General features: G+C 40.8%; 1 protein-coding gene and 1 pseudogene across 1 annotated transcript; one reads left to right on the top strand and one right to left on the bottom strand.

The window, feature by feature from the left end:
- Positions 1–3,955: 3,955 nt before the first annotated feature.
- LOC139187166 (olfactory receptor 51A7-like) lies at positions 3,956–4,895 on the top strand (annotated as a pseudogene).
- Positions 4,896–11,109: 6,214 nt separating this feature from the next.
- LOC139187238 (olfactory receptor 51S1-like) lies at positions 11,110–12,078 on the bottom strand. The gene has a single exon (XM_070803250.1). It carries the CDS (start codon positions 12,076–12,078, stop codon positions 11,110–11,112), a length of 969 nt encoding a protein of 322 aa, XP_070659351.1.
- Between the last annotated feature and the right edge of the window lie 214 nt (positions 12,079–12,292).

The following is a 12,292-nucleotide window of genomic DNA, read 5'->3' as shown; positions in this document are numbered from 1 at the left end:
TGGCAGAGATTAGGCAGCAATTTGAATTGGAAGAAGAAAATAATATTTTATTTTATATTTTACCTGACTTTACCTAAATTTACTTAGATAAATGTACCTTTTACTTAAATATAGACCCTATAGGTCCAGAGTTCTCCTGCCTTCCTTCCTGAAAAAACAAACAAGTAAACAAAACACATTTTTTTCCTTTTTTTTTGGTTCCAGCTGCTTTTCCTCCTGATCCCATTTTGTTATCTGGACACCAATGGATTTTCAACTCAAAACAATGCAGATACCTGACAAAAAGTGATGGAAGAAGTAACATAGTTGAACTTGAGCTGTATAATTGCATTATGATCCTAGAGTGATATGTATATCAAGGTTAGACATTTATATTACTTTATTTAGTACTTTAACTGGAGTAAGCATTTTTGGAGGGGAGTGGAAAACCAAGATTACTAGTCTATAGGCATCTTTTCTTCAGTTTCCTTCCTGACCTGATTTGATGACTGTAGCCCCATCCCCAGCACATTCCCTCTTCTACTAACCTGGAGACAGGGTCATCATTGTTGGCTCATCAAAACCGATTCATTTATCTCTTCTTACTTTTTCAAGAGTAAGATGTTTTACTAGATCTTATTTTTTACTCTCTGCCTGAAAAATCATGTCATCCCATAAAATATTATCAAAATTACACCTTTTATTTACTTTCAATCTTCAAAGTTGAGGGCTTGATAAAAATTGATTTTCTCTTCTAAATTTGAGGGTCCAAGATACCAGGACTACTTGTGACCCTTGGCTTTCTGCTCTGTGAGATTAAATGCCTTTGGTTGCCAGTAAATGTAAAGACAATGAAAAAAGGGGGAATCTGTGATAAATTTGAGAGTTCATAAGCTACTTAAATGCATTAGCATTAAAACTAAACATTGTGATGACCAAATAGAGTTTTGTGGACAGAACTCTACATAAGGTCTGTAATAGTCTCACATTGAGTCTGCTAAGGTACATACTTTATCTTGGAGCTACAGCTGGATATGGGCTGCCTTACCAACATCTGAGACTGGCATTCCCAAAGCCTGCACCTGATGTGGGAACAGGGTCACAGATTTAACAGGAGTTAAATCTGACTGTGAGACAGAAACTTGCTCTCTGCATTTTCTTAGGAGAGGTCATTATTGACAGACAGTGATCAAGCGAGTGAAGTCAGTATTCCCAGGGGCATAGTATCTGTTCATTCTCATGAGGATGTGCCTGTGCTTCCTAGAGATGTATATGAGAGCATAAAAAAGGATGCAATTCCCAGCAGGCGCTGGAGCAAAGAAGCTGCCGAACCTGAATAATCTGAAACCTTGCCACCCTTGTTCTGGGATAAGGTGACCAGGAGCCTGGTAGGTGTCCTGAAGACTCAAACTAAACTTCCTTAAGATGATTTTATGTTTTCCAAGGAAAACTCTGCAATTTATAGGTATCAACCCAATACCTTTCAGAGGGCTAGAGATAAACATGTTTCATAGGTTCTCCAGCCAAGGGATCAAGCTATGTTTGGGACAGTGTTGATGGCTGAAAAGATTAGGGTCTATAAGTGGGACAGGGTACATTTTTGTATTTGCATTATGAAGAGTTGAAAAAATGATATTATCAACAGTAGCTCATTTATTTAGTTACCTGAATTAGGTTGGAAGCTTGTCAATAAAAACCTCAGACATGGAACTTTGGAAATGACCCATTTTGAAGGGACTCATTGAGTAAGAATGGACAAGGGGTTATCTTTTTTTCTCTGGCTCTGAATTTCATTCACCCACAAAGACAGACTGTCAGCGGCACCACTGGGGCTTCTCTGGTATAGAGTTGTTAAAAGGAGAGTCACCCAAGGTTTTGGTGATGTTGATGCCAGGGGTGTGAGCAGGGCCAAGTCTAAATAGCAGAGATAAGAACCTGAGTTTCAAGTCACCAATCTAAGGGCATTCACAGAAAAGCCAATAACAATGGGAAAAGAACTTGGAAGAGGGAGAAAAGAGCAGTATCTGTGGCTTTTACGAGCAGGACCAGTAGCAATTGCATGAGAGGATGTGAGGCTTTAGGCAATAACAAATAACGACTGTGGTATGTGCTGCATGCCAAGGGAACACTAACCACACCAGAAAGGCTGAGATACAGTGCACACTCAGGACTGTGGTAGATTGATTTTATATTTTCATACACATGTTCCATGAACAGTACTATAAGATTTAGGTCTCCTTTAACTCCTGTTACTATAACATCTGTGGTTTGTTTGAGTACATGACCATTGACCACATCCATGATGTTATAGCTTTTCCAGATTGCAATATATTCCAATTTAGTTTTCAATTCAGTTCAGTCACTCAGTCATGTCTGACTCTTTGCGACCCCATGAACCACAGCATGCCAGGCCTCCCTGTCCCTCACCAACACCTGGAGTTCATCCAAACTCATGTCCATTGAGTCAGTGACGCCATCGAACCACCTCTGTTGTCCTCCCCTTTTCCTCCTGCCCTCAATCTTTCCCAGCATCAGAGTCTTTTCAAATGAGTCAACTTTTTGCATGAGGTGGCCAAAGTATTGGAGTTTCAGCTTCAACATCAGTCCCTCCAATGAACACCCAGGACTGATCTCCTTTAGGATGGACTGGTTGAATATCCTTGCAGTCCAAGGGACTCTCAAGAGTCTTCTCCAATATCACAATTCAAAAGCATCAATTCTTCAGTGCTCAGCTTTTTTTTATAGTCCAACTCTCACATCCATACATGACTACTGGAAAAATCATAGTCTTGACCAGACAGACCTTTGTTGGCAAAGTAATGTCTCTGCTTTTGAATGTGCTATCTAGGTTGGTCATAACTTTCCTTCCAAGGAGTAAGCGTCTTTCAATTTCATGGCTGCAGTCACCATCTGCAGTGATTTTAGAGCCCCCCAAAATAAAGTCAGCCACTGTTTCCATTGTTTCCCCATCTATTTTCCATGAAGTGATGGGACTGGATGCCATGATCTTAGTTTTCTGAATGTTGAGCTTGAAGCCAGTTTTTTCACTACCCCTTTTCACTTTCATCAAGAGGCTCTTTAGTTCTTCTTCACTTTCTGCCATAAGGGTGGTGTCATCTGCATATCTGCAGTTATTGATATTTCTCCCAGCAATCTTGATTCCAGCTTGTGCTTCTTCCAGCCCAGCGTTTCTCATGATGTACTCTGCATAGAAGTTAAATAAGCAGGGTGACAATATCCAGCCTTGATGTACTCCTTTTCCTATTTGGAACCAGTCTGTTCAATGTCCAGTTCTAACTGTTGCTTCCTGACCTGCATACAGATTTCTCAAGAGGAAGGTCAGGTGGTCTGGTATTCCCATCTCTTTCACAATTTTCCACAATTTAGTTTACTTGATTCATAAGCCTCCAAACATGGTGGCTTAAAAAGAAGAAAAAAGAAAAGTTATTAAAGCACTCTACTAGTTCTATAGACCGGCTTCCTAGATGGCACTAGTGGTAAAGAACCCACCTGCCAATGAAAGAGACAGAAGACCCTCTGGTTTAGTCCTTGGATTGGGAAGATCCTCTGGAGAAGGGCATGGTAACCCACTCCAGTATTCTTACCTGGAGAATTCCATGGACAGAGGACCCTGGCATGCTACTGTCCATAGGGTTGCCAAGAGTCGGACATGACTGAAGAGACCTAGCGTGCACAGACACACTTCTATAGAGTTGTTTATAAGTATATAAGGAATAAAGATAAACTTGAAGGGTATAAAGGTCTTAGATAAAAATGAATCTATTTAAATTTACTCCTTATTTTTCTTTATATAGAAAAAGTTATATAACATTATTTCTTGATACCTAAATGTGAACTGTGTTTAATTTAACTGACAACTAAAGTGAGTTGTGTTCAGTAAACATAACTGAGAATAATAATTTGATTATTTATCTACCAGGAGCAGTATGTAAGAGACCTATTTATGATGCTTCCTCTCAATGCCTCAGAAGCTGCAGTCTCCACATTCCTGTTGATTGGGATCCCAGGGCTTGAGGGTGTGCACATTTGGATCTCCATCCCTATCTGCCTCATGTACCTCATGGCTATCCTGGGAAACCACCATTCTATTTGTCATCAGGACAGAGCCTTCTCTGCATGAGCCCATGTACCATTTCCTCTCCATGCTGGCATTATCGGACCTGGGCCTGTCCTTCTCTTCTCTTCCCACCATGCTGAGGATCTTTTTGTTCAATGCCATGGGGATTTCTGTTGATGCCTGCATTGCTCAAGAATTTTTCATCCATGGATTCACAGACATGGAGTCCTCGGTACTCCTGATCATGTCTTTTGATCGCTTTGTAGCAATTTGCAACCCCCTGAGATACCGCTCCATCCTTACTAGCTCCAGAGTTTTGCACATTGGGTTAGCATTTGCTTTTAAAAGCATTCTCCTAGTTCTTCCCCTCCCTTTCACTTTAAAGAGACTCAGATACTGTAATAAACGCCTGTTATCCCACTCCTACTGCCTCCACCAGGACGTCATGAAGCTGGCATGCTCTAACAATAGAGTTAACTTCTACTACGGTCTGTTTGTTGCGCTCTGTATGATGTCAGACAGTATGTTAATTGTTGTCTCCTATGTGTTTATTCTGAAGACTGTACTGGGTATTGCATCTCACAGGGAATGGCTTAAAGCTCTTAACACCTGTGTGTCCCACATCTGCGCTGTGCTCATCTTCTATGTGCCCATCATCACCTTGGCTCTCATGCATCGCTTTCCCAAGCATACACCCCCTGTGGCTATGATTCTGATGGCTGATGCATTCTTGCTGGTACCACCCTTGATGAATCCCATCTTGTATTGTGTAAAAACTCAGCAGATTAGAGTGAAGGTTCTGGAAAAATTGGAAAAACTGGGTCTGAAGTCTAAATGATGAGGCAAAGGTGGAAGTTCCATTTTCTCTACATCAAATTGTCTCAGGAGTAGGACAATGTTTCTTTCAAATAGGAGCTGCTTCCATTTACTTTAGAGTCCTTAATTAGTTAATTAATTAAGTAATCAATTAATATCTATCATGGATATCACACACCACAGCTTCTGATATTAAGGAAGAAGAGGCTTACAATTTATAAAGTAGGTAGTGATCCTGTTGTTGTTGTTGGGGGAGACTGAGGCCATCTATCCTCAGGTAAAAGAGTAAAGAAGACATCTAACCTCAGAGAAGCTTGTAAGTAGGAGTTCAACTATAATTGGGAGAATTCTGCAAGGTTCTGGACCATTTAGCATCTTTATATTTGCCTCTTGGCATTTGATTCCTCCTTGTGATTTACATTAAATCCTTTCCAATGTGATTAGGTTTGTCTAAGTAAGTTTTCTTCCTTGCTAACCAAAGGGTGGTGCACTGATATGCCTCAGCAGCATCTGGGAAATAATAAGAATCATAGGATCTCATCCTTCTTCAAGCCTACTAAGTCAGAATCTGTCTTTTAACAAGATTCTAGGTGGTTGGTGTGTACATTAATGACTGAAAAATACAAAATACTTTCCTGGGATAATGTGAAAAGGAAACCTAGAGAGTGTGTCTTTTGCCAAAGCCAATTTGGAGGGAAAGTATAGGAGGAAATCCTTGGGGCACAAAAGATGGAGACCTATATACATCATCAACATTCATACGTCTCTCTCATTGATGCCTTGTGAATTTACACAAGGAAAGAGTTATGAATGATTCAAATTTAAAAGTCTCTTCAAGATGACATACTTCATCCATTGTATATGCTTGGCAGGTGTATCTCAATTTGAACTAAAAGAATCATCTAAATGGAAGGGTGTGGGTAAAATGGCTAGCATAAGAAGTGTAATAAACATTAGAGAACAAATTATGGTTCCAGAAGTTATTAATATCTCTATCCCCATATGTGCTGTTGAGAGGACAAAGAACATTTAAGTTCTTCCTGAAACTTATCATTCAGGTTGGTGTGGAATGATTTTCAGAGAGAGAACGGTGCTATGAACAGTAATAGTGAGCCCTGAAAACCAAAGATGTTACAGGATTGATGTGGGTGTGGCCAGTGGTGAGGAGAGAGTGAGAGCCAGGGGACAGCAGTTGAGGCCCTGCTGTGAAATGAAGAGCTCTTTGCTCCCATCTCTTCTCTCTCTCTCTAAGTTGCTTCAGTCGTGTCCGACTGTGCGACTCCATAGATGGCAGCCCACCAGGCTCTGCCATCCCTGGGATTCTCCAGGCAAGAACACTGGAGTGGGTTGCCATTTCCTTCTCCAATGCGTGAAAGTGAAAAGTGAAAGTGAAGTTGCTCAGTTGTGTCCAACTCTTAGCCACCCCATGGACTGCAGCCTACCAGGCTCCTCCATCCATGGGATTTTTCAGGCAAGAGTACTGGAGTGGGGTGCCATTGCCTTCTCCGTCCCATCTCTTTTTTTTCTTTTTCTTTTTCTTTTTAATTTAATAATTTTAAAACATGTGTTCCCCATCCTGAACCCTCCTCCCTCCTCCCTCCCCATACCATCCCTCTGGGTCGTCCCAGTGCACCAGCCCCAAGCATCCAGCATCGTGCTTGAACCTGGACTGGCATCTCGTTTCATACATGACATTTCACATGTTTCAATGCCATTCTCCCAAATCTTCCCACCCTCTCCCTCTCCCACAGAGTCCAAAGCCTGTTCTATCCATCTCTTAGTAAAGTAATAAAAACATGGAGGCAGTCAGTGATTCTGCATTTAGCTCATCTACCACCAAGTTACAAAAGGCCATTCAAATGCTTTCAGTAGTTTCGTGTATACAATGAGGTGGTAGGAACTTAAAGAAACTTCCAACTGTAAAGTTCTTTATTCAGATTAAATATTCATACGAAGTTTAAATATAGTTATTTTAATTTCCATGATTAATTCCACAAAACTATCATTTATTGAATATTTTATATGTTCAGACACTATGATAAAGAGACTGGACTGCATGAAATCCTTATTGCACCTCTTTTACAAACATGGAACAGCTAGTGCCAAATCACTCAGGAATAATGGACTGAGGACTCAGCCAGGCCAATGTGACTCCACATTCTTTATATCCAACATTCTACTCTCGGTAAAGAAATGGGAAGATGGAGGTTGGTGTTCCAGGGAGGAGGAAAGAATGGGCTTTGGGGGAAAAAAAAAAAAGTTTCTCAGAGACCTCATCATTGTTCTTCAAGACCAAGCTATTTCTCCATTCAATAATTTTAAAAGAGTATTTTGTAGCAAGGGTTTTGAATTAAGGCAAATCTGAAAATAAATTCTGTTTAGTAACTAATTTTATAGACCTGGGGCATTCTTAAAATCTCACCCTCAGTATTCTCATTCATGAAATTGAGAGCTGCTGCTGCTGCTGCTGCTAGGTCGTATCAGTCGTGTCTGACTCTGTGCGACCCCAGAGATGGCAGCCCACCAGGCTCCTCTGTCCCTGGGACTTTCCAGGCAAGAATACTGGAGTGGGTTGCCATTTCCTTCTCCAATGTATGAAAGTGAAACGTGAAAGTGAAGTCGCTCAGTTGTGCCCAACTCTTTGTGACCCCGTGGACTGTAGCCTACCAGGCTCCTCCGTCCACGGGATTTTCCAGGCGAGAGTACTGGAGTGGGGTGCCATTGCCTTCTCCATGAAATTGAGAGACTGACATCTAATTAGTTTACTAAGAGAATATATAGTATATCTTAAAGAATAGTTTGATAAAATATGAGGCTATAAACTGTTTCTGTATTCCTAAAATATGTTCTAATATATCACTGTGTATTCTTATCTTGTTACTAAATGGATTTGATCTGAAAATTTGATTTTTTCACTTTTCATTTAAAACGTGTTCTTCTGTAATCACAAGTAACAAGGATGTTTCAACTGCTCAACATATTAAAGTAGAGAATTATTATTGTGTTAGTGAATGCTGAAAATGCATTTAATAGGATTCATTGCTACTACTGCTGCTGCTAAGTCGATTCAGTCGCGTCCAACTTTGTGCGACCCCATAAACGGCAGCGCACCAGGCTCCCCCGTCCCTGGGATTCTCCAGGCAAGAACACTGGAGTGGGTTGCCATTTCCTCCTCCAATGCATGAAAGTGAAAAGTGAAAGTGAAGTCGCTCAGTCGTGTCTGACTCTTAGCAACCCCATGGACTGCAGCCTACCAGGCTCCTCCATTCATGGCAGGAGGAGCATTTTCATTTCCTCCATCCATTTTCTAGGAAAGAGTACTGGAGTGGGATGCCATTGCCTTCTCCGATAGGATTCATTAAGTAAGCTTATTAAAAATTTTTTAAAAATGCAACATAAATGAACTATTTAAGTGTTATAAAGTTTATTCAAAGATCTAGCAGTCAACCATCTAGCAGTGCCAGTAAGTGAAACACTAATGCCATTTAAATAAAATGAGAAACAACATTTTTTGTTCACTCTTAAACTTTCATAACAGGTTGGAGATTCCAATGAATTTAATAAAATAAGAAAATAAAATAATTTATATGAATATTAGGGGAACATTACCTATCATCTATTTTTACTTATGAATGCTATTAATAAATACAAATAAAATACAAAAATTTTTAAATGGTCCTAAAATTTTGTGATAATTTGGTAAAGTACATACTAATGCAAGATAAAAAAATGTTTTTCTAAATCTAGCAATATATATGTGGAGATAGAAATGGCCGGTTATCTCAGTTGATTAGAGTTTGGTGCTATTAACACCGAGGTCCTGGGTTCAATCCCCGTGCAGGCCACAGAAAGTTTTCCTCCTTACTACCCAAGGTGATTATATATTAAGGGCTTCCTAGGTGGTGCTAGTGGTAAAGAACCTGCTTGCCAATGGAGGAGACTCGAGAGACATGGGTTTGATTCCTGGGTGGGGAAGATCCCCTGGAGAAGGAAATGACAACCCACTCCAGTATTCCTGCCTGGGGAAACCCATGGAGAGAGAAGCCTGGCAGGCTATAGTCCTTGAGTATGACTGAGCACACACACACACACACACACACACAGAGAAATGGGGTAATGTTTTATTTATAATAGCAACACAATCATACATTTTAAAAACTACATAGAAATAGACTTAAATAAAGTGAATAATTTTATTGAAAAGTGTAGAAATGTTCTTAATAAATGAAATACATAAATTGTTGGATGTGGAAATTAATCATGAATGCTGATTTGTTTATATTTAATCTACTAAAAATGTAGTTCTTGTTAGAATTTCAGAGTTTTTAATTGCTTTTGAAAGAGGATCACTTTACACCACATATTAACCAAATCACACTATGAGGCTGGTCTAATAGATCAGTGATATGTGAACATATTTGACACATATATATATATATTGTTGTTCAGTTGCTCAGGTTTGTCCGACTCTGTGACCCCATGGACTGCAGCACACCAGGCCTCCCTGTCCATCACCAACTCCTAGAGTTTGCTCAAACTCATGTCCATTGAGTTGATGATGCCATCCAACCATCTCATCCTCTGTCATCCCTTTCTCAGTATCAGAGTCTTTTTCAAAGAGTCAGCTCTTTGCATCAGGTGGCCAAAGTACTGGAGCTTCAGCATCAGTCCTTCCAATGAATATTCAGGGTTGATTTCCTTTAAAATTGACTGGTTTGACCTCCTTTGCTGTCTGAGGGACTCTCAAGAGTCTTCTCTAGCACCACGGTTTGAAAGCATCCATTTTTTAGTGCTCAGCCTTCTTTATGGTCCAACTCTCACATCCATACATGATACTGGAAAAACAATAGCTTTGACTATATAGACCCTTGTCAGCAAAGTGGTGTCTCTGCTTTGTAATATGCTGTTTAGGTTTGCCATAGCTTTTCTTCCAAAGAGCAAGCGTCTTATAATTTCATAGCTGCAGTCACATCTGCAGTGATTTTGGAGCCCAAGGAAAGAAAGTCTCTCACTGTTTCCATTGTTTCCCCATCTATTTGCCAAGAAGTGAAGGGACCAGATGCCAAGATCTTCATTTTTTTGAATGTTGAGTTTTAAGCCAGCTTTTTCACATATATATATCATACTCCATAAGAAGATTTCTAAAGCAAAGTCCATATCCATACACACACCTAAAATATGACATATATGCTGCTTAGTCAGTCATGTCTGAGTCTTTGCGACCCCATGGACTATAGTCTTCTAAGCTCCTCTATTCATGGGATTCTCTAGGCAAGAATCCTGGAGTGGGTTGCCATTCCCTTTACCAGGGAATATTCCCAATCCAGGGATCGAACCAGCTCACCTGCACTACAGGTAGATTCTTTACCATCTGACCCACCAGGGAATCCAAAAATATGACATACATAGTTTTTTATTTCAGTGAGAAAAAGAGAATGTATGTAATAGATGATGCTACTACGAGTACATAATTACCTTGTTAACATAAAATTGGACTTAGAAAGAAAAGTCATTATAACAGTTCTTTTAAAACAGGCTTAAGAGAATATGTGCAGAACAAGTTAAAGACACTTGTTTTAAAAGCAACACATGAAAAACAAAAATTATAAAGATATATAAAAGTGGATTTGATCATGTAAAACTGTATTTACTTGAGATTTGGTTGCTTAAATAATGAAAAAGGCAAATATTATATTGGCAAAGGTATAAAAAGGATTTTATATGAAGGATTTCTTGCACATTTGTTTTTAAAACCATAAACAATCCAGTAGAAAAATGGATGAAGGCTATTTAAAGAGACTATTCATAGAGGAAGAAACAAAATAGCCTACAGATATGTGAAAGACACTGTTTCTATTAGGAAAATCTGATGTAAAGTAAAATTCATCACTAATAAAATTGATGAAAATTTGAGAATAATGGTAACGGAATTCTGGTGGACATGCAGAAAACGTACACTCCTAACAACCTGAATGGTTGTGACAAGACTTAGATTCTGACTGTTTCTGGGCCATGGATGTGATGTTAATAGGGGCTCACAATAGACCACTCCCCTTCTCTAGGGCTCATAAACTTTGATCAATATGCACATGAACACTTCAAGGGACAGAAATGTACATCCATGTACATGGACTTTTGTGTACCTGAATGACATTTTATGCATGATAAACTGAGTTCTCAGTCATGGAAACCTTTGTGTCAGGTAACCAACAAATATGGAGGACACATCCTTCTCACTAAGCACAACCCACCTTCCTGGGCTTCAATCTCTTGTGGATTCTCTCTCTAATCTCCTTCATCTTGACACTATAGAGAATAGGGTTTATCAATGGGGGAAGCAGGAAGTGGACATAGGAGAGAAGAGTACGGGCAGGCTGAGGGATTGGCATCCTGAGATGATCAATGAGAGCCAGGAGGACCATTGGCACATAGAAGAGAAGCACAGCAGAGAAGTGGGCAGCACAGGTTTGGCCAGCCTTCCAGCGATTCTCACTGGATCCCAAACCTTGCAACACCCTGCCAATTAGGCCATAGGAGAATAAAATAAGCAGAGGATCCAAGCCCATGGCAGACAGGACCACAAAGAGGCTGTAGACTGCTCCCCCACCTCCAGGGCAGGCCAAACGGGCTATATCCGGGTGCAAGCAGTAAGAATGGGTCAGGACCTGTGGACGGCAGTAAGGCATGTGGGCCAGGAGGAATGGCAGGGGCAGGTGGAGACCCAGGCATCGGAAAGCAATGGCCACACAGATCTTGCTGATGACACCATTGGTGAGGAGTGTTGGGTAGTGGAGAGGGAAGCAAATGGCCAGTGCCCGATCCAAGGCCATGGCGAGTAAGACAGAGGACTCCATGACAGAAAAGACATGGACAAAGAACATCTGGAGGAGGCAGGCAGAGGCAGAGACAGCATGAGTATTTGCAAAGGCAAGACCCAGCAGGGTGGGCATCAGGGCTGTGGACAAGCCAACATCAGACACGCTGAGCAGGAAGAGGAAGAAGTACATTGGGCGGTGCAATGTGGGCTCCAGGGCAATGATCCAGAGGATAGCACCATTGCCCAGGGCAGACAGAAGGTAGACAGTGATGAGGGGTACTGCCCACCAGGAAGGTACAGCTGATAGGCCTGGCAGTCCCACCAACAGGAAGGTGGGGGCCATCGAAGTGCTGGCATTCAGAGTTGAGTGGGTGAGGAATGTTGACATACTTCAGGATCCCACTTTGAACTCTGGAAACTGAAAACGGATTAGAAAGATTTATTTAACCTTATGACACATTTGCATAAGGCTTTCTAAAACTGCCTGGCCCTCCCTCTCCTGCCCCAGGCACACGTACACATACTCATTCTAGTATCTATGCCACAGTCATCCCTTGCCTTGGAGCGTTTTCTATAGCTGTCCACAAAGCTCTGATTCTCTC

The sequence above is a fragment of the Bos indicus genome, chromosome 15 (assembly GCF_029378745.1).
Source record: "Bos indicus isolate NIAB-ARS_2022 breed Sahiwal x Tharparkar chromosome 15, NIAB-ARS_B.indTharparkar_mat_pri_1.0, whole genome shotgun sequence".
In the NCBI taxonomy this organism is placed as follows: Eukaryota; Metazoa; Chordata; class Mammalia; order Artiodactyla; family Bovidae; genus Bos; species Bos indicus.
Note: the sequence above shows the minus strand (reverse complement) of the source record. Positions and strands in the feature narration are given on the sequence as shown.

What these genes read in the sequence shown, in the direction of transcription:
- LOC139187238 (XM_070803250.1), bottom strand. Translation starts at nt 12,078, where the DNA reads ATGTCAACATTCCTCACCCACTCAACTCTGAATGCCAGCACTTCGATG.